Below are 23542 nucleotides of genomic sequence, written 5' to 3'. Positions count from 1 at the left end.
TGCAGATTCGCGCGACGCGCGTCTCGAAACGCCATCGAGCGCGCGCCGCACGCGAATCGCTTGTTCGACTCGAGCTTCTGTTCGAATAATTTATAATTACGCTCTCGCGATAGGAGAGGCGCTTCTCGAGTGACTCTCGATTGCCATCTACATACTTGCTTTCCGCGGCACACACACGCGGCAAAACGCGATCCGATCGCGTGCGCTCGACTTTCGGTGATAACGCGCGCAGCTTGTCCATCCGTCTGTCCGTCCCGGTCTGCATTCGACAAAACGTTCCGGGGCCGTTAATACCCGGATAAAACGATAAATCGACTCGGCCAGGAAACACCCAGCAGGACGAGATTATCTCTGGCACGATGTAAGTACTCGAGTATGCCGAATGTCCTAATTATCGATGCATATTTTTACGATCGTACACCGTTCACGACGTTGCCTGCGTTGCGATGCGTTTCATTTGGACCGAGGTCGCACGAGCTTCGAAAATGACCGTTTTTATGTTTGTCCTTGTCTTACGATTGAAAACCACCGAGAGACGGGCTTGGCAACGCCGGTCTTATCTGTCTTCGGTTTGTTTTGACGGCGTGTAACCCTACCCTTACGGGGTTCCGTTCCCTTGTTCATGTCCGATTCTGCGAATTCGCTCAATGTCGCGGGCCCGTTCGTTCGTTTGTCTGCGCGGCATCGTAACGGTCGCGAAGCTTCGAGGAGGTGTCGTTTTTCTATTTAAGAGGACACGAGCTCAGAGACTCGATCTACAGTTACAAATAAAATATATCACAAATTTCTTGGTATCGTTGTTAGACACAGTGGGAGACCCATGCCTCTCGAGTCTCATAATTATGATAACTTACTTATTAATACTAATCTCCAAACACTGCATAGTAGAAGAAGAAATTGCAGATATCATGTTTGGAAATAAGCTAATCAGAAGTCATATTTCATGTTCAACAATTATTCAATCGTTTCCTTTGTATGTACTAGATATTTAAGAAATCACTTTTTATTTTACTCTGAAAGTTACCGCGCTACGTTTGAATCTCAGAATTGTGTAAATAGAATGATTAGTAATGCAAATTTTTTACACACTAAAACAGATTTAATTGAACAATCATTGTAAATTAATTTATTTTGTTACATTCACTAAGCGATAATGTTTGACTATGTAAATCCACATCTGTAGTTCCTTGCATATTACATCTTTGTACTAAAGGGTTTAATACCAATAATACAAATAAAATATACGTTCACAGTTACGTTGACAGTGAAACCTCTGTTTTTCTTTTAATCAGAGCATACATTTATGTCTCTACGTATGTAAAATTCAGCCTAAATTGCTAACGAATAACGTTCACGCGTTTTATTTGAACCCAGAGTGTCGCGAAGCTCCGAGATCTGTCGGTTTGACGATGGCGTACGATATTAGCTCGAGTATCAGTGGCATTCAAATTCTCCCGGTAGTATTCGATGTCGCGACGGTTGAATCGGTGTGCAATAGGTACGAGATACCCGGTGCCGTAAATAGACCGACGCGCATCGATTACCAGAGTTTGGTTGTACGCGATGCAGTCGGTTTCGTAAAACTCGCTACCGTTTGTACGTGGTAAGTAAACTCTATCTCGTCCCGTCAGATAGGAAGCGAAACGCCCGTGGCCGAGGCGTCGCGAAATCGTTTCAAGGTTGCAAGACACACCGTTTCACGGCGTTTTACGGTGGACAGCGTTAGACCAGTATCCCTCGCGAGCAAATATGTATCTCGTAACTTGTACGCGGTCACGCATCCTTAGACCGCGCAGCTGCGGCCTCGACTTTATTAGCATACCTATAAAAATGAACGCGCGCGCGGTATATCCACAAAGGGGCATAAATTGCCACGATAAATTACATCCGAAACTCCCTTAAATATCTCGTAAAACGTCAGTCAATGAAATCCATTAGTTCGAGTCGCCTCGTTCGAAACTTTTGTTTGCGTTTGTCGCCCATTCGCCCGGGAGGGTTACCGGTGAGACCTGCCTTTGTTGCCGCGCTAGCGCGATAATTAATGACCGTGAAACGTAATTGCAACATCGCGGGCGGCTTAACGGCGCCTAATTGGCCCCCGGGTCCCCTTGTCCCGAAAAATTTCATTTTCCACGTCGCCGCCGCGACCCGTCGGGCGACCATTTTCTTCGCACTCGGTAAACTCGGCCAATTAAACCGAACACTCCCGCTCGAACGAACGGAAACTAATTTACTCCGACTTCCGACGAAACGGTGACATTCCCTCTCTGAAACCTACCGTTTCGCGATCGTCCTCCCAATCGGTTAAACTACCAAGACGAACGGCCATCTTTCCTTGCACCTGCGCGCCACGCGACCTATCCCGACTACCGAAACCGGAGAAATTGTAAATTCGATTTACGAAAGAGATCCAAAGGGTAGGTTACGAAGTGAAATAAAACCTGCTCGACCATAGATACAAACTTGACTCGTCGCCTTCGTTAAAAACTAGTGAATTTCGCTGTTGAATCGCAACAAAATGTCCGCTGCTGTAACGGAACCGACGCGTCTTGTCGAACTAGATGCAACACACGGCTTACCTGCCAGTCTTCGTGATGATCATCTCCGTGCCAAGGTCGTTGAACTTGTCCCACAATTCCTTGGTCTCGAGATGACACTCGACGTCCCGAAGCTCGTCGGAGTTGCAACTGGTCCTGAGCCGATGCTTCCGTTCGTGGTCGCCGTGAGAATCTTGGCACTTCCTCGACGACGACGTCGTGCTCAGGTCGTCCGGCCCGTGAACCGGACCGTCGTCGACGCTGCTGCACTCCTCGACGTCCACGTCCACTTCTTCGTCCTCCTCGTTACCGGACTTCTCCGTTCCCTCGCTCTCGCCTTCGCAGTTCTCCACCTCGTCGTCCGCCAGCAACGCCTCGTCCGTCACCACTGTCGCGGTCGCCACGATGTTCACCGGGGACGTCCTCGATCCTGTAACATTCCCGAAATCGTTCCAATCCTTTCTGTAATTTCCCACGATCGAGTACAACAACGAACCGTCGGTGGTTTTCAAAATTTTTAGCAGACTTTCGAGAGAGAGAGGTTTTTCTAACTAGACAGTGAAACTAGATTTCTAGTTTGTAACTAGACCGTCGTAATTCGAAGTCAAGTACCGAGAATTTCTTTACAAAGTTGCCAATAGATGGAAACAGTGGTCTTAAAGACGGAAGATTGCCCGTAAGCTGCAAAGACGTAGCTGTAAATTGCGTTTATTAAATTTTACGTTTCGTTTTATGCCCCGACATTAGCGTTCATCGATGGTCACTCGGGTTACAAAAAGACCAACTTCACCGTTTCACCGTTTTTTTTTAGGTTAGCGCGCGAGAGGCACGTTTCAGACAGGATCCGCGAAGACTTGTCGTAAATGCTCACTAGCAGATCCAGGACGAAACGCTGTAATTTTTGCTCCCGTGACCGAACAAAATATACCTCTTACGTATAAATCGTGTAGCATTTATCATTTCAGAAACGAGAAGCCACGAGGCAGTTCGAGACAGAAAACGCGTCCCTGAGGTGCGGCTCGTTAGCCTTGTGCAAAATACCTTGCAATTTCATACGTTACCGTCAAACGTATTTTGAAAATGTCCCGAAGACGGATACACAGGCGTTAGTTCACTTTTAAAAGGTTTATGGCTGTGTCAAAAGCCTTGACACGAACAATGGCTCCTCGTGGGCGATCGCCATGGAATGGCTACAGATTTACAATAGCATAATTATTGACTGTCGGATGACAGTGTTTAGAAAATGCTAAAGTGAAAGGATGACACGGCGTCGTGCTGCTAAACCTGCGATTCCTAACCTTTTTAAGCTAACGCCATTTTTTCCAGAGGCGACTCTCTCGCAGGGGTTCTCAAAATTCATCGCCCATACGAACATTTTCATTTTATTTTTAAGGTTAGATTCGCAGTGATATTTTTGTTCTCGCCTCTGTGTGATATTATCTCATTTTTCCATAACGCATAATCGACGAGGGGCTAACGTCCTACAGATGATACGCGTACTATTACTTTGTAAACCCGTTCTACCGCATAATGTGAACCGGACTAGTCTATAAAAATAGTGTCACAGCCATACATTATACGCAAACCCCCTCTAGTGAGACTGATTACCTTCGATATAATATTAAGCAGCAGCATTAAGCGCAATAATTACCAAGCTTTGGGTCGCGAGAGCTCGTATAGATCCATGAATCTCGTCGTTAATATTCTTATTACTCTGTTCGTTCAGATTTCTTAATTTCCGTCGGAACCGAACTACTCGACTGAGAAATTCCGTAACACTTTAGCGCCTTATTTCATGATACACTCCTACGGCTTTGTTACACTACCAAGTTCCAAGTTTTCGTCTCTTTTTTCCACGACGATCGAGCGTGTCGATTTAAACGAGTCGAGATGTACTCGAACGATAGGTAAAGCCGTGGAGTCGGGAGTCGGGGGTAATTAATCGAACCGGGCGCGCATCTGCCACGAAGGTGGCGCCTAATTAAACCGTCAGATTTCAAGAAAGCCAATCCACCGCGCCAGTGTACACAATGTTAATTGCACCGGTCACGATACCGATCTGTTAATTTGTACTATTCCGCGCGAACAATGCGTCTTCCGGCGTCGTATCTCAAATTGGATCCGCGAGTGATACCCGTGCATTTGCCCGCACACTGCGCCATACGCGTGTCGCCCCGGCCGCCAGAAAAAATTGCTTCTCTCGAGGAAGTATTGCCGAACACGCTTCACCGACCTAACCTCCCCCCCTCCTCCTCCTCACTCCCAACCCTTCCACGCCATGGTCTTCGGTTCTCTGGAACGAATCGCGTTTTAACGCGATATTCCCCCCTCTTTCGTACTCGATGTTTCAGTCGACGGTTGGTATTTTAGTACGCAAAACGTACGACAGATATCACTTTTCCAAGTTTCACGGTAGCAAGAGCTTTTTATTTCTAATAGAAATTCGTCTGCTTCCGTAACCTACAAAAATCGATCCACTCGTTCTCGAGAAGTCGGCGTTGGCTAATTCTAGAAGCACTATTTCAAGAAAAACATGTTAAACATTTGCAACGCGGGTAACGATCGTCCGAATACTACAGAAATCGATTTCTATCGGCGATGAGTTATCGACGTATCGATAATATGTTCTGTAATTGTTTCGGTAATTAAATACATTATGCGCGTACACGAGTTATCGATATCTTAACGACGATTACCATATCGTCGATAATTTAACCGTTGGATCCTAAATTATTTTTACAGCTGTTGCATTGTAATTCGATGCAGGCGTCTGATAATTATTTCATCGGAATATGTAAATGGTATGGGCTATTAAGACGAGATTAGGTTCATTTGTACTTATATTACACTTAGCTCGAAGGAAGACCGCCCATATCTAATCAGCAATAACGTTTAGACGAAAGATTGAATGTAATTATTCCGCGTTATGCGAGGCAAACATAAAGATTACGGGAGTGTGCTCCGACCGTAAAGTGTAAGGAAAAAGAAATAAACATGTTATATATGTACGCGAAACATGCGAAAGAAAGCGTGGACTGTGCGTTGTAGATTGTTCCAAAAGATAACGCACGATGACTAATTACAAATTATAAATAATGGCGAAACACATTTTTGTGAATTATTGCTCCGCTTATATTAAACGCATTACTTGTAAATTGGGTCTTCGCGTTGCTCGAATAATAATATAACGCATTAACCGTGTCGTTTAAGTGGAAATAGCTGAATTGCGTGTTCTATATACTGAACATTTTCAAGAACAGACTATTAATATTTCTATTCTATTAAATGATCCGTGACCTACTTCGTTTGTACTTTTCAGTTTACAGTCTTTGATTTCACCTAGCGATTATAATCCATCAACGATAGACCACTTTCTACCGGTTTCTTCATCGCGATATTGGGAACTTTCCCACAAATAAATAAATCAAATTAAATCTTCTCGTTACCGACAATTATAAATACCCGTTCACCTTCGACAGTCTACGAAGTCTGACTTCAAGATTAACGCGGAAGTCGAATGGAACAGGTGCTGCGGCTAAAACACACACAGTCGTCGCAAACGCGCGAAGATATATCGTGTGCTAAAATGGTAAAATATATTTCACCCGAAAAATAATTCGTTTCGATAGAAAATTAATAAAGGGTCAAAAAATTCAAATAGATTCGTAAATACGATTGCATATGGTTTCGCGAACGGTTTGAAGACGTTGCTCGCGAACGTTCGCCGGGGCACGCGTGCTGAAACCGGTTTTTCGTCAAATTTTCAACAACGTATTTGACAGCGACGGCGTCGAGCAATTACTTTCACCGTTTCCCTCTTGGACTGCTCGAAACTCGACCGACGCCGCTATTAAGATCGCTGTTTTGTCGTTCCGCCGACTCTGCGCAAACGTTTAATCTCGCATTCTAACGCCTCCGTCGATGCAACCGGTTTTACCCCAAGGCGCGTCCGTTCCCTTATCGAACACAGGTTTTTTTGAACGCTTCGATCAACGCTCGTGTTCCAAAAGGCAGCGTAGGTGGCTAATCGCTGGCTAATTATTAGCTACACATATTAAGTTAACAGGTTAGGTTACGTTGAAACACTGTTTAAATAAAACTTAGATAAAATCTAGTTTCGGAACTAACCTAAAAAATCTCGTTGGCGAACGCTGAATAAAATTTGCAAGTCGACCACAGGACAATTGCCATTTTTCGAACCAAGTTTCTTGCCGCATGGAGGAGCGAAATTACGGCGAGGGTCGACGTTCGACGAGTGGCGGAACGCGTGCGAAATAAAGGAGGGAATTTTTGGCGTATTCGTTCGTCGAGGACGCGACGCGCGTTAAAAACGAAGGTAAAGTTAAGTTAGCGGCGCATCGCGTGCGTCTCTCCGGTCGTTGCGTGTTGTTTCGCGTGCATCTGCGTGCACGTACGCACTCACAGGCCGCGGCACTTGTCGCACACGCACGTTCCCACCCCTCTTTTCCCCGTACGCTTCTGTTTCGCCCGGCGTGCCGTGGCCGTGTGTTTCGTACAGCGACAAACAATAACGCGCCTCCGTCCGTCGCGCACAAAATTCCGCGCAATTTCCTTATTGAGCCATCGGGAGCGAGACTGGTTTCGCGAAACGCGCGAGAACTCCGCCGGGGCCCCGTGCGGCAGCCGGTCGACGGTGGCGACCCATCGGGGAAAGCCTGGGTGTTAAAATTAACACCTCAACCGTGCGTGTTGCGTGCGCCGCGACCTCGGCGTTCTTTCACGAACATCACGCGTTCGCGGTTTTCATCTTCAATTTCTGATCCTTTCTCGACGAACAACCTCTCACTCGATCTTCGTCCCGGCAAAAAACCGATGCCGTTGAACCCCTTCGAAAACGATACCGGGTCATTTTCGCTCGAGACTCGAGGGATCGATACTATATCGCAACGACGGCGAACAATTAATATTTCCAGGATTGTGCAGAATTTTCTGTGCCTCGGGAGCCAACTCGAGTTCCGCCCGTCGCGGACGTAACAGCAACCTGCTATCCGCTCGAGGTGTGTCGTGTGCGTGCATTAATAACGTTGTATAACGACACGCGACGCCCTGTTGTTGCTTGCTTGCACGATGAGTCGCGAGTATTTGTGAAACACCGGGGACGAGAGATCGAATCTAAACCGAAACGTCGATAGAGAATGCAAGGAAAAAGTGAGGAAGAGCTCTTGATTCCAAAAATATTCAACGAGGGCGTCATTTTGGTTTATTTCAAATTGTGGTAAACGGCTTGAAACGCATTGTTTGGACCGATGATCAACGGTTGCCGATAGCCCTCGACACACACAGGATACATTCGAGACGAAAGCAACGGCAAATAATCTAAGAGGAGCGTTACTTAAACAAGATATATCGAGGCCATCTGTTAGTTGTTGAGTCACTGAACTCTCGCTATATCGGTCGCTCTACGTGTGTAGTCGTACAAAGAATCATTGACTCGCAAATTAAAAAGCCCTGGACGTATCGAAAATTATTACTTTCCGGGCACGTGTTTCCTAAGCCCTTCTTGTTTCTTTCAACGAGCACCGTCAACCGCCGAAGCCTCAATTTACAGTACCGAGATACGCCATCTTGCTTCTACAGGTTAAACTCGTCGATTTTAATTGGTACTTTGATTCTACGGTCGGTTGTAGGTGGAGTTGAGCGAGACGTAGAGCAAACTCGAGGAAGATGACAGTATTTTCTATTTTAATTCTAATATCAGCAGAGATGCAATTATGGAAACCATCGGGGGAGAACACTGGAAACGAACAATGAGCTAAACACGTTGGGGAGTTGTTAACATCTCTCGTGCATGCGAACAATCGCAGAAAATTAAAGGCGTAAAAGCCTGCGAAGAATGTTAAAACCGCCATCTTGCCATTACCAGAATAAACACTATAAGAAGATGGTCCGTTCGATCGTACAAATACGATTATAGGTTTGATTTATTCGAAAGAAAGTTGTCTGCCGTCGGACCTAACCCTATATTTCATCGTGTCAGAAAGTTTTCGCGACATTTCGAACAAAAGGCGCGCGAGGAGGACCGCCTGGCCGGAAGCTTCCGGGGCCAACAGAAGGAGTTAAAGCTCCTGGCCGTAGTCTGGCACCAAGAGGTGGTCCCATGTTCCATGATCTTAAGGCAAGAAGAAATATGACCGAGCTACTGACGTCAGCTTCCTTTTGCCACGACCGACAGCCGACCACCCAGAATCCTGTCACCACCCAGCCGTTCGAAGGACGTTGCTCAAAAGGATCGACGGGAACGAGCCGAATAACGATCGCGTTACACCGGGTCGACTTCGTCGCGTTTCTTCCTCGATTTTTCGCCGACGACGGGAAACGAACAAGCCAGATTACCGTACCCGTGGCGGGACAAACTCGAACCGCGACCTTCGATACGGGAATTCGACTCCTCCTGTGGACCCCGACCGTTTTCGAGGTTAATCGTCGCTCGAATATCGTTATTGTTCTCGAGTCGTTATTATCGCGCGCACGCCACGGTGCCGTGAGCCTGAATTGATTTCGCGTTACCGCCTCGCAACACGCTCCTTTGCTTCGAACCCCGTGTTATTAATGCTAATTCACCCCACCCCCCCTATCCATGGCGATATTAACCGGTAGCGGCGCGCGAGTTACAACGTATTCGCGAGACAATGATTACATGTGACGGCAATAGGGAGATCCTATGAATCTAATTGCAGCCGGTATTTAATGTTTTCCACCTAGCCAGCCGTCTCTCTCTCTCTCTCTCTCTCTCTCTCTCTGTCGGCTCGACGTGGCAAAACTTGTTCTCGGGAACGATTAAGAATCTCTAGATTGCCCGGGAGCTGTAATGGCGTCGTTAAGTGCGTTAATGTGATTACCGACTGAAAGCGCCGAACGGACGCGTAGAGACGAACAAAAACAGGAGCAATTTACGTTCCGAGCGCGGAAAAATTATTGTCCGTCGGCGGTGGGTTTTTCGTCCACCGGGGAACATCGGTACGAGTAGCAAGGAAACGTTTCCGTAGGCGGCGAAACCACCACCGACGGCGGCCACGGCGGCGTTTCGTCTCGTCTTTCTCGCGGCCGATCTATCAAAACTTTACGACATCGTGAAAATCGCGGACGACGCTCGGAGCTCAAAGATAGCCACGGCGATCGTTAATTTCGGCGCGAACAGGTAAAATTTACGCGCGATCCGTTGGCAACAATTAGTCGGCTTTATTTTCTGCCCGCCGGGTGCTCCCGTTTCGGACGCTAATTATCATCCGCCCCCCGCCAAATGTCTTTTTCCCACCCGGCGCAGCCCGATTCTATTTTCGACCGTCTGATGGATCGCGCTTTTGTAATTAAAGCGACAGCGGCCAGTCAACGCCCGATCTAATGGACCTCGAAGCGACGCGCCGCGCGGCTAAATTCGCGGACGAAAGTTTTATCGTCCGAGGTAACGCGCTCGAATATCGTCCGACCGTACGAATTAACGAAAGAAATGCCTGTCGGCACGTGGCATTGTTACGAACACGTGCTCCGCGGCGCGAGAAGATCGAAACGATAGACACTGCATAGAAAAATCGAGACACGGTTCGCGCGATTTTTTCGACCATTTTGTTGCGAGGCGAGCCACTCCGTCGCTCCCGACACCGATCGTCCATATTGGTCCGAGTCCACCGTCGGACAGTGGACTCGGGGGAACAATTCTCTTCGAACAGATTTGTTTGAGAAATTCAATATGCGGGCGAATACTCTTGATGTCGCCGCGACATTGTAAGTCAACGCGTTATCGTAAGCGACCCGATACCTTTGTGATTACATCCGCGTTTCAGAGTGGTCTAGAACCCACCCTTTCGTTTCAATCAAGAGTCAATCTGGACACCGAAACCATTGACATCTAAATAGATTTGTTATGATTAACCTGTGACTTTCGTTTTCTTTATTCATTCCCCGAATCACCGGGCCATTCTCTACAAGAATTAATTTCCTTAATGCATATTTAACGAACGGAGTAATTAAAATATGAACTCTTACACGCCCGCTGTGAAATATTTCATCGCATAATTTTAATTTTTATTCAGGGGGCACCGGATAAAAAGTCGTTTATCTCCCATTTGTATCTGGACGAGGATTTCGCCCGTCTCCGGGCTGCATCGTGCGAGTCACGGTGTATGAAAGAACCAAGAGATCGGCGATTTCCGAGAACGCCGTCCTACCGAGAAGTAGAGTTCGAACGCATAGCTCTATGACGGCCGTCGGAGAAGAAATCAGTGTGTCAATGGAGGTTACGTTGGCGTTGTGTCCTTCTAATTCGCCGTTAAGGGAGAGTCGACACCCAATGCCATCGAGATAAAGTCGTCGCGGGAGCGCAGGGTAAGAATGTGACGGGCTAATATCTCTGGACGCCAGAAGGGACAGGGGTCTCGATCGTTATCTTTTCTCACTTTTCGAGTGGCAATTTAACCGCAAGGGTTAGGGTAACCTTCGCAAACGCGATAAACACGTGGTGGAATGGAACGCTTGACTAAAAATCGGGACAGAGTAAATCTCGCCGGGTAACCGAGTCGTGGAACAAAAGGAACGCGATGAGACGATAAACGCGGCAGACTTTCGCAGTTTCCGCGATACCGTGCGCCGGGATTTTCGGTCCCACGGCCCGTACGTGTGCCGGAAGCGGAGTGAAAAATTAAATGACTGCTTACGGTGATCGAGGGCAGAGTTGGCGACGAATTCTCTGGCAGTCGCACATTCCAAGTTCGTATTAGCGGTAGCGGCGGTGTTGCCAATGCCCTGCAGGTGGTAATGCCCGAAGGACGGACCCCTGGGCGCCATGATGGCCGCGATGCTGAAGTCTGTCGCTTTTCCCCTTTCCCCCTTCGTAGGCATCCCTTCTCGCGAGACGACACTTTGATTTCAATTTTTCCGCGACTTGGTTCCGCCGTCCGTACGTTCAGCGTCCTCTCCTCTTACGAACGTTGTCACTTCTCCACCGGGGAGTATGCGATATCACCACCGTCACACGCGACGAGACGCGGTACGATTCGTTTCTGCGGTCGTCGACGAGTCGACGAGGAACGACAGAGGACGCCTCCGATTCCCATCGACTTTGCTCGAGAGTCGTGTGGCCGCGCGACCCGTTTGCCACGGAATATCGGAGCGATCGTCGCGAAACGATATAATCGTGTCCCGAATAGGTCGGTGAGACGTTCGAGTGCGGCAGGAACGGTGCTCGAAAAACGTACGGCTAAGGATCGGCGCGGCGCAGAACGAACGCGTCTGCGCTGCTCGACTTCCCGGACTCCACTGGGCCGCCGCTCCTCCTCCCACGCGCACCGTTCGCCCCACCAAGCTAACAACGGCAACGGCGCTCGGACCTGGCCGCTCACGGAGCCCCGATAACGAGACGACACCGAACCGACACGAATGAGAGAGAGAAGGAGAGTGCGCGCGTCGCGCGGCGCCCCTGCTGGGCGTTGCCTTTTCCAGCCTCCGCGACCCGTTCGGGGGGCGGTCACCTAGGTTCGCGAGGGATCGAGCCCCGGGGTCACGTGACCAGTACCAGCACCCGGAAACACGGCACACCGCGATACGTACGGAGTCGCGACAAGGGCGGTGCGCACCGGGGGCGCCTCTCTCCAGGCCACGCCCCCGCTTAACCACCGACACGACCACCGCCGATACCTTCGACCATCGCCGACGTTACCACCACCACCACCACACCCGTACCACCGATAGCGGAGGTATCTCGAAGCGGCGTGGCCGCGCAACGACGAAAGAGAGATCGATCGACCCCTCGCGCACCGGATGCCTGGCGTTCGTACGTATCTACGTCTGTACCACGACTGTACGAACAGTGGCGTAGGACCATCCTCTCGACAGCCTCCCGAATCGGGCGTCTCCAGCATCTCGCTAATCGCCCAACCGCGATTAACTCGGAAAACCGCTTCTGCTTTTTCTCCGTTTGTTTCTTCACCCCTTAACGCCCACATTCTTCCGACTTAACCCCTCAAAAATTACCGGTTTTCTTTGCTCAATTTCCATCCAAGCTACGCGTCGATCTGTTTTTTGACGGTTACAATGTTGCAGCGTAGAATAGAAGGGAAAATAATTGCCAGAGAAACAGAGATTGGTCTTTGAGGCATGTCTATCGCTGCCCGTTAAGAGGTTAGGCTTGTTCGACATTTATTTTGAAACGCGTCCAAGTTTCTAGGCAGAACCGGATCGAGAGTATGGAAAAGAATTTCTCGAGATGGTTAGCAATTTTTTCGCTCGCGACATCTGCGGAAGGTTCTTTCGTCGCGTAGCGATTACGCCACTGGCGTTGGCCCAGGCGTCGCGATATACGTATCCACACCGACTGCTAATAGAGGCGTATTCCGTGTTGGGTCGACTTTCCAGGTGGAAGCTCGCGTCGCGACCGTTCGCGTTGAGAATTTATTTAAGCTCGACGATTCGAGTTCACCGGCACGCGACGCGTCCGCTGGAACGTCGTCGAAAGAATAAACGCTGGCAGCGTTTCGCGTCGAATCTCGAAAGGTGGTCTCACGTCATACATGTCGTTTATATTTCTTCGTGCAGAAACCGCGTGGAATCTATATCCCGCTACGACGATTACGCATACGTTTCACTCGATGATCAAAGTGGACAGTTGTACTCGCACATTTTCATATGTTAACCTATTGCTTGGACAATAGGTGCAAAATATAGCACACGTCGCAATTACATGTTCTATAAGCTCTAGCGGAAAGGTTAAAGCAATAAAGAACTCGGAACGAAACACAAGTTCGCACGTGGGACAGATATAAAGAAGAATAACTGAAAGTCTGCTGCCACGAGACGATTAGATTTTAATCAACCGCCATCTTGATTTTGTACCTTATCCAGCGAATTCACACGTACGTTGTATACCTAATAAAGATATATTTCACCATCTTTGATCGTGTTTTATTTCTCCCTCTGTCTCATTCTCGTCGATTATAATTTTTCCGTTGTTCCTCGATTATGATTTATCCCCTAACGACACCGTGCAGTACTCGGCGCTGTTCTGTCCCGTTAACGTCGATAAACTTTCCCGGGAATGAAATAAATGAAAATCGCGATGGCGTCCAGCGTCCACGGGACGCGTGACGATCGATCAAACGTCGGAAGATCCGAGCCGACGGGTTCGGCGCACGATTGCGGCGATCGCGGTTTTACCGCATCGGTGGGATCTTGGAGAGCACCGAGGGGGTTGATTTACGGCGTGTGTTTAGGCACTTAGCCGGTCTACCTAGCCCCTCTTTATTATACTAATTTCTCGGGCATGTCAAAATACCTATCGTGTACCGGCCTCCTGAATTCTATTCGACACGCTGGGTGCCCCCGTAGTCGAGCGCATAAAGGATCCCCGTCCCGTATAAAATATGGAGACCCATCCGCCGTCCTCTCTCTCTCCTTCTTCTTCAGGTAGCTGAAAAGACGCGCGGCGCGCTCGAGAGGAGTCTTTTTCGAACCGCAGGAATGAACGAGCTTGTCCCGGACCCCCCGTTCGCTTTGGCATTTCGAATCTTTTTAAGGCGGTTGCGGATGCTCCGAGGTGTCACCGTCGCCTTTCAAATTCGTCACCCGTGGTGAAACTCGCCATTTAACGGGCTACGACTGTATCCACTTAACTGAGTTTCACGCGGTCGGCGCAACCTGCATTCGGGGACTACAGCTTTACCCCTCTATACCTGCGGTTATCGACGCCTTGCAATCTTATTGCAGCGGAATAAAGGGCTCTGGTAACCCGGTAATCCCTTGCCAAACGACGATTTAATTGCTAATTTGCTGATATCTCCTCGTAGATTATTCGGTAATCCTCCCTGTTGTAGCTTTTCGTTTATTATAAGTAAATATATTTATGGACACTGTTGTGCAAAGAGTCGCTGACGAGACGAAAGTGAGCGAGGAAGAGTCACGTGACACATTACATAGAGTTTATATACATTACTAAGAGATGTCACGATTAGTATGATTTACAACACTCCCCCTATATGAGAATTTAGTCGTTGGTGGTACAATCGTTGCCAGAGAATCGTTCATACCGATCGAAGCAAATATTAATTTCCCATCCACCTAGACGGATGGAACAGTTGATTGTTGCAGAGAGGTTATGTCGGAGATCGTCGATTTTCCAGCGACGGTCACTGTCAACGTCCACGTCGAGTGACCGAAGGGGGCCACTGGAACGAAGAAAAAAGGAAAAAGGAAGGGGAGAGGGGAAAGAGTGGCCGGGGGAAGGGAATACTGGGCTGGACGAACGAGATGGGTGCGGAGAGACGGTAGAACCGCGACGTGCATGGAGAGGTACACGAAAGTCATTCATCATCGGGAGAGAAGAGAAGGCCAGCGTCGAGCTGCATCGCCAGCCGGTAGTGGTTACCGTTGCCAGAGGAAGGTAGACGGTAGAGGTGGCGGGCCACCCACGCCGTACGCTCGAATTCGGTGGCGAGGATGATTCCTCGATGACTGCACCGAGCGCACCGGCATTAATAAATTAATCTCGGCGCAACGGAACGATCGAGCAATAGCTGGACTTCTTTTCTCTACCTGTGTGTTTGCTTTCCCTTTCTTCGAGGGAAACTTTGTTTAACGGTAGCGACAGGGAAATTAATATTTGCTTCGACACACTTGTGTACTATATTGCTCTGTTAGTTTTGGACCTATTGTGTGCGGAGTCATTTGATGTCACTATTGCGTACATTGTAACCTACCTTGTAAACGTAGAAATATATTGACATTTTTACAAGTTTCTGGTGTTTTTGAATCTGTACAAACCCGTATTTCGTAAGTTCAGAAAACTCTAGACTTAACCTCCTAACCTGACAGACCTAACCTCGAAATGTAACAAACGGTTGCACGATCGCAAACAGAGGTGGACACGTAGCGATTAAGGAGCTTTCGAGCAGCCCGGGAGTTTGGTTGTTTGTAAATTGTTTTTTCGCCGGGTGTCTCGACATCAATAGCGGACGCCGAAAGCGGTGATATTCGAGCAGGGATCACCGTGGGCGTCTATACACCATGAACAAAAATCACTCGTGGCGCGAGCTCCTCGAGTGGGTTCTGGAGAGGGTAAATACACGGTTTCCTTTACCCTCGTACCTCTGGGTGTTCCTAACAATAACAACGAGATTGCCGTTCGCGGGAGCGATAACGAGGAGACGAGAAGTAAACACAGAGGGCGAAAAGTAAGGAGGAAAAGGACGTGGAGGAGCTCGAGTGGGCAGGTCGAGGGCGTCGCGGCGCCAGGGAAACGTAAACGCAAGAGTTTTTCGCCGTTTTTACGAGGTCCTGTTTTCCCTCCTGGCCGGGCGCACTCGAGCGGAGCATCTGCCGCGGCGGATGAGGCCGCGAGATAACGGCCCGCCGTGGCCCGAAAGCGAACGAGCGACGATTATTCAAATTAAAGCAGATACGAATCGCCGAAAACCCTCCAGGCGTGTGTATAAGGAAGGATTTCACAAGTTCCGATCGCGAGCGCTCACGCAAAGCGTACATAATGCGGCCACATGCCGCGCGCGACACATTCCTCCTCCGCGTTCCTCTTTCTTTTTTTTCTTCCACTCTTTCTCTCTCTCTCTCTCTGTCTGCGCAGCCGAGCATCAACGAGGATTACAATGCGTGGGCTCGAAAGTAGCAAGACGAGGGAAAAAGAAGAGGAGAGAGTGGCCGAAAGAGAGCCAAACAGAGATACGAAAAGTACGTGTTCGGATGCGTGTGCGTGTGCATGTGCGTGGCGTTAGAACACGTGTAAGGGGCAGAACGGAGAACTATATACTCCATGAATAACCCATGTCGGTGAGAAACATGCTCGCCCTCGTGGGCGCGTTCTCCCGTTGGTAGCTTAAAGCGATCCGCGATCCTCGAAGCGTTTCGACTCGAAACGATTGGCAGAAATTCCCCGGCCGATCGACGCGCACACGGCTATCTCCTCGAGAATCGACTTTTTCGAACGGTGCGGTCGTTACCGGTACGCGGGGAATTATCCAATGACAGATCGTAGCCAATTATCGAACGTCTGTCGGTGAACGAATTTGCATCCGCGGGTGCTGCGAGCGACAGTCTGTAACGAAGCCGCGAGCCATCGTACCGTGCGAGTAATTTTGCTGATGGTAACGCAACAACGGCCTCGAAATACCCACGAGCGCCCGGGAACGATCGATCCTCGAGCTTTTAATCGACCGGTCGATCGACGACCGATCGAACGTCGGGGCGGGGAATTTTTAAATTCGGACGATTACGGTCCGCCAGCAAGAGATGGTGCAGTTCGTGGAATGGTCTGGAGGATGTCTCGCAGGCTTCACGATATTAATAAAATATGGTAGTGATCATTTATGCACGCGAGTCATCCGTAAAGAGGTCTTGCGCGATTATTTCTCCTGAATGTGCACAAAGGGTGTGAACCCTTAAATTTGAATAATGAAACGCGGAGAGAATAATGTATGCGATCGATGGGCGCGCGTTATTATCTCGAAGCCTCATTTTTATCGACTTGTTGTGCACGAGGACGCGGTGGCCACATTAAACGAACTGTAAAGAAAACAGCTGAGTTTTCCCATTGCGGTTGCTGCGAAAAAAAAAAGAACTAGAATGTTGGGCGATTCTCGCCGAGAACGGTGTAAGTAAATTGCTGCCTACTCCGCTTACATAAATAAATATACGTTTCACTCACCGTTGTTTGCACTCGAAATCGTCCGTTGCATCTAAGAATCTAGGTTCTCCCTCCGTGGTATTGTCCCTCGTGCGACTTACGGAGAGACTTATCGACCGGGTCCGAACAATACGGTCGATAAAACAGTGGGTCGATAAAGAGGGGAGTCGTTGGTTTCAGATTAATTTTTTTCGCTATCTCGATCGTTTTTCGGGGGTTTCCCGAATACTCGGCGCTGAATCGAGCGTGTACGCGCGTCGTCGAGCGTAGCAGCGTCGTAGAAACCAGTTTCCACGGTCGCGGGGGCATTAATTCTCGAATTCCAACGTCGCGGGCTCGTGTTGCGAGCAATTTGTTAATTATAATTTTATTTTCTGCCCGCGAACCAGCCCCGTCGGTGGAGGGGGAAGCGTCGTAAAATACGCGCTCGGCCCCGGCGAGATAATAAAACGCGGCGGTCGCGAGACGAGTCTGTCGGGTTTCCGAAACGGCTGGAAATTAATATCGAGGCGACTGTTAATTACGCGCTGGCAGACGGACGGGACATAATGAAGTCAGCATTTTATTGCCGCTACCGGTAGTAAGTTCCTTTCCTGGAAAGGGCACCGGGTGTCTAGGAAACATCGATGTTGTAAATTCGAGGGCCCCGGCCGGGATAAAAATCTCCGAGGGGCCCCCGGGCCGGGAGATACTGGTCCATTTTCACGGTAGCGTTTCGGTGCGTTTTGCGAACGGTCGTTCAACGAGACGCGACGGCGAGGGATCGCCGAACCGTGGGGATTGTAAATGGAATAAATTGGGCCCGCCATGGGCGTGTTTCACCGTCGACGGGGATCTCTTTTGTTCGACGGAAATCTCGTCGAATCGACGAAAAGCTGTTTCTCGAACGAGCCCCCCTCCCCCCTCCGCCCCTCCCCCAGACAACGTCGTCGCGAGACCGGAACCTCGGATGGAATTCCAGGAGGACCGTGGGCCACGCCGTTACAACGTGTTTCACACTTCGGGTTACCCGCCCACGCCCCCCATCCAAACAAATATATAATGCGACATTAGAATAACAAATACCGGTTGAAGCGTCCACGCCTAAGAGCCGCGGGGTGCCACGACCCGTAGCTACGCACTTACATAAATACTAATACGCGCATAAATAAATATGTATCTTTGGACCGATTCGCTCGAGGGGGGAGAGGGATACCCTCCGGGGAATCGAGGAAAATTCTGCCTGGATTCTTTTTGCTCGATAAACCCTCGCGGTGCGTATTTCAGAAAGGGCCAAGGGTTTGCAAATTCTTACGACGGTCGTTTCGCAATTTTCCTGTCCGGGGGGGGAAAGATATGGGTGGGCCAAGTCGAATTAATCGAGAGAAAACGGTGGCTTCCACGGGATCGGGGTTATCTAATGCGTAGTGGTCACCTAAATCGCGTATCTTTTCAATTTATTGCTTATTAGGGGCGGTTCCGTTGCTTTCAAGAGGTTATTTTTGTGGTAGAACAATTATTTTTCACTCGTAGTTGTCTATTTCTGGTGTATTCGGTGTATATCGATCGATTATATCGATGCTTCGAGAATCCAACATGGCGCCTGTTAGAACCACATTCTCTATTAAAACGGTAGTTTACTTATACATTTATTCAATCACGATATTATAGAGGGTAGATATTGATATAAAATACCACCCAAAAGTATATCTGTGCGAGGAAATAGGTCACAATAAATAGAGAATGTGCATCGATGCTTCAACAATCCAATATGGCGCCTGTTAGTTCCAGTACAGCGCCAGTATTCTTCCAAGGAAAATTTCCTTAATTAAGGAGGGTTAAATTAGGGAAAGCTTGCAATAAATTCGATTTTTCGCGATATCAATTTCCGTAGAAATCGGTAGCCAAACAGGAGAACGCTCTTTTGGCAACGCTCCTCCATTTTGTGTGTTTCTCCTGGAAAGGGACGATCGTAAAGATCCAAGCGTGAAAAGTGGCAGAAATTGCTCGATTTCTTCCCGGGTTTCTTTCCTCTCGAAGAACACCGGGGTCACAGGGGTCGGGGGTGTCCCTCTCAGTTATTCACCCCTCGCCGCGAACGCCCCGCGGGCTGTACTTACACGGTACCGAATGGCCGCACGGGGACCCTAATCGAAATTAGTTTTTTAATTGGGGAGACTTATTCAGCCATTAGGATCGCGAACGAGGAGGGCGGAGGGACGAGGAGGGCGAGAGGAATCGAATCGTTCCGTTCCACGCTCGTTTCCGGTGACCCAGTTTACTTTGGGAGCGTGCCTTTTAATTAGAAACGAAAGAAACAATGGCGCTGATCTACCGGAACGCGATTAAAGCAACCGGTGTCGATATTAGAATAATCGATAACGAAGGCAACTGTAAACCACCATGACAATGCAACCCAACATCACCTAGCGTCCGATTACGTAATTTTACGTGTCCGTATGGCGAGCTATCGTTCAGTCGCGAGACGGTGTTCCACGTTCTAAATCGCAGCTTCGACTTTCTGTGTTAATAAAGTTATACATACGTAAAAATACAAGTGTTGTGGTTTTGTTCGATAATCCTTAACGTGTGGGTGGCGTGAATTTTTACTATGGAACTGGAACGATTCTCGAATCGAGGTTAGTAAACTTGAATGGGATTCATTTTAGAGAGGTTAGGAAAATACCGCTAAGTACCGCTAAAATGACACTTTTGTCAACGTATCGATACCCTTTCACTGATGCTATAGCAGTACTGTATCATCGTTCCAAGTTGAAGACTGATTGTTCGTTGAAAATTGTCGGTTTGGTGGGAAAAGTGATCGATTCGTGGTGGGAAGGGACGCTGGGTAGAATCTTGGCGCGTCGTTGTGGGGAATATTAATCGAGTCGACGGATAGCGCTCGAAATAAACCCGGGAACGTCGCGAATGTTGGGAAGTAGGAATAGACGGGCCCCATTAACCGAATAAAGTTTCTTAGGGGCGAGGGATCGCGAAGGTGAATGGGAAACCGAGCAAAAGGAGGGAACCGGGCGTGGGTGGGGGGATAATGAGGAGGACGAAGAGAGTACCGGGGCATAATTCGCGGCTCAAATATTGCTCGAGAAGGCCGCGAGAAGGGAGCAGAGAGTAGCTGTTTCTGGGCAATTTCATAATTAGCGGGAGGGAGGAGCAAAAAGCGAACGGCTGCGAGTTCCATTAAGCCGCGCGGAGGGAAGGCTCCCGCCAGTACCGAACGCGATCGAACCGGAACTATTAAAGAGAGCCCTCCGAAAATTATAAACGCGCTCGTTACCCCCGCGCCCTCCCGCCTCCCACCACCGTTCCAACCGTCAGCCTTGCCCCGAACGAGGGAGATGAGTTACGACGCGATACTTTTTTATCGATTCCATTACGAGACGGAAGAAGGCGAACGAACGTCGTCGAGGGGCGGGCGAAATCGGTCGATTAAACGCTCGAGACGCTTCGAACTCCGCCCCCTCGACGGGTGACTCGCGGGGGGATGGAAACCGCGAAAATCCTCCATCTTGATTTTTATTCGATTCCGTATGACCGTCGATAAGGCAGAGTGGGTTTCGTCGTTCGACTCGCGGGTTCCTCGATCGGCGAGGGTAACAATTTACTTTGCGAATCTTCGGCCCTGCGACTCGTAAATCTGTGTAAAGGTCAGCGGGAGGGATGGGGGATCCCGGGGAAAGGTCGGAGGCGAGGCGCGGAACGGAGTCACCCTCTTTCGAGATTGGTCTCCTCGAGCGGGACAGCTCGGTCGATAAAACAATTGCCGGGGGGATAATCGGCATTATTTACGCCGGATTCTCCGGGTAGATAGCTGCCGGGGTAGCAGCTGGGGGCACGCGGGGGGGGACCGGTTCCGTCCTGTTTCGAGGGTCGCCGGTCGTATCGTGGGCCGTGAACGCTCACGGCGCGAGGGTAGTTAGAAAAGAGAGGTCCGAGGAGAAGATTCCCCGGCAGTTATAAGCCTAGGGTGATCTCGCGCAGCGGCTTCGTCGGCTTACGGCTTATCCCGCTGATCCGCCCTCGCCGTTAAACTGCTCCCAATTAGATACGTCACTGGATTTCGATGTCAACTGGCTATATAAACCCCGCGATCTCTCCCGAGGGACCCGCTGCCTTCCCCGCAAAATGCACCGCGCTTTTTTCCTCTCTGTTTTTTTTTTTATTTCCGATAGGTGGTTCTCGCCGCGTTGGACAAAAATTTCCCCCGATAGCCACGGATAACTGGCCTCCGCGCGCGCGTACATCAGTCGCCTAACGATTCCTCGCGATTCGAGAGTTAACAAGTCCGATAAACGCGCCGAAACTCGGAACACTTAAACGCTGCACGCGATAAAATCTCTTTCCTCGGTACGATATTGTCCCTCCAGCTGGAATCCGTATCTCCGTTATCGAGGACGGGGGGAGGGGGTGTGGGGGGCCGCTCGAACGTAAATTTCTACGCCTCGTCGCATACAAATTAGGGAGGCTCGTGGACAGATTTTGTCACACCTACGATTCGATCTTAGCCCGGTTAAAAATTCTGGACCATTAAAATTTACCAACGTTTCAATTTCTTTCTTATTATGGCCGATCACGATGCACTCGAGAGGTTATTTTTGTATTGGAACAATTATTTTGTATGTCGATGGAACGAGAATCCAATATGGCGTCCGTTAGACGGCTGCCATTCCAATTAACGCTCGTCTTCCATTCGTCGAACGCACAGAAGCGTGACAAACGCCGGTACCCGGTAAACCACCGATAATTTTAGCCAACCGTCGGTAAGAAACGCGGTCGGTGGATCGTTGACGCAACAAAGGATGTCGTGCGGCCGGGGACTTTAGAAAAGAAAATTACTTCCTAAGTAGACGTCTTCTATTCGGGGGGGGAATTATGCGGCGAGCGTAATCGTATAACATTGTTACAGGACCGGGCCAATTTGGGTGACAAGCGATTACGAGGGGCACGCGATAGCCGGGATTGGTATTTTCGACGAATCCGGTAGCGTTTGCGGTCCGATCGTTCCCCGGCTACCGGTCTTGCACCGCTCGCGGTGGATCCATTGTGTCGGCAGAGGGCAAGAACGCGAGAAAGCGATGTCCACGTCGGCCAAATGTTCTCTAAAACCCGTAATTTCCTCCCGTCACGAGCATAATCGTCGATGTAATAGTCGCTGATCAAAGATGGCCGGCACAATGGCCGCCCCGCGTTCCCTCGGGCACCGCGCGCTTCGCCTTTTCATATGCTCAGACGGGAGTGCCTAAACGAGCCCACGATTCCTTCCGCTAAACGTTGACACGCGATTCGTCTGCCGTGTCAGCCGCGCGCCGTATTAGAAAACCGTTTCTCGCTCCTCCTTTGTCCTCTGCTCTTTTTGTCCGCGGTAAATATATCCTTTGAACTCGGATTTCGTGAACCGGTTCAATCTACCCTGGTTACCTCGCAGCTCGTCAGCTTTCCTAAACCGCTAACAAGCATCCATGGTGCCGTGGCACGGCAGCTCCTCGTCGTTTCCCCCAAACGTTTTTCGTATTCCAATTGCGCGTGAAATCGTCGAAACTGCCCACCTCGCCTCGAGCGCCCGACCAACTCGCTCGCCGCCTGTCCGTTTTTGATAATAGCCGGTTAAAACCGGAGGCAACAGCTTCCATTTACCGTGTACGCGTTTAGAAAAGATTTCGTCTACGATCTCGAGTCTACGTTCGGATTACAATCGCGGACAAGCGTTGCCAAAACGTACTAATGTAGCTCCCAGATCTGTAAAACAGGGCTAGCTACTATATCGGTGACGTAGACCTACTTGGTCAGCAAGCTAATCTCTCCAGACTGGAGGAAATTAGTAATCCAATGGCATCAACAACGTCGAGATTACCGGTATTTATATTAAAGAATAATTTACACAGTTATACCCATGCGTCAGTCAGTAAGTCAATCAGTCAGTCAGTCAGCGGACGAGTCGGGCTTTCACGAAACGGGGTGCATGCGTAATAAGGCAACGCGCCATTTCTCTCCGGGGCTCCCTGTTTTCGTCTTCGGGGATCCCTCCTACGATCCCTCGATACACCACCCTTCGCTCGACTGCACGCAGAAAGGCGGAGTGTGGCCGCTCCTTTCTACGCCGTCGACCGAAATCCTTGCGCAAATACGCCAGCCGGTCGCAACTGTTCGACATGAACGTGGGTAAACAACCGTTCCGCTTGTCCCGATGCAAATTAGATTTAAATACGCCGCGGCGGAGGCTTCCCAAGTCAACCGTGCCCCAAAACGCATCCTACTTTTCAAATTAGCTTTCTGTTATCTATCAAATAGGCTCATCCTGGGGCTATCTAAAGTTTATGCAAGCGCTTACTAGATTCTATTCGATACAATTTATATTAAATATAAAGGT

At 49.3% G+C, this 23542-nt stretch overlaps 1 protein-coding gene across 1 annotated transcript in view; it reads right to left on the bottom strand.

The window, feature by feature from the left end:
* LOC122398729 (T-box transcription factor TBX20-like) overlaps window positions 1–11393 on the bottom strand; it is a 42433-nt gene extending 31040 nt beyond the window's left edge. The window contains exons 1-2 of the mRNA XM_043398862.1: window positions 11210–11393; window positions 2580–2967 (exon numbers count right to left, since the gene is read on the bottom strand). Of these exons, the coding sequence (XP_043254797.1) occupies window positions 2580–2967; window positions 11210–11393 (572 nt within the window). The remainder of the gene's footprint in view (window positions 1–2579; window positions 2968–11209) is intronic.
* Window positions 11394–23542: the final 12149 nt, after the last annotated feature.

This window comes from Colletes gigas, unplaced genomic scaffold, assembly GCF_013123115.1.
Source record: "Colletes gigas isolate AHSC1104 unplaced genomic scaffold, ASM1312311v1 Colletes_gigas_Sc00012, whole genome shotgun sequence".
NCBI lineage: Eukaryota > Metazoa > Arthropoda > Insecta > Hymenoptera > Colletidae > Colletes > Colletes gigas.
Note: the sequence above shows the minus strand (reverse complement) of the source record. Positions and strands in the feature narration are given on the sequence as shown.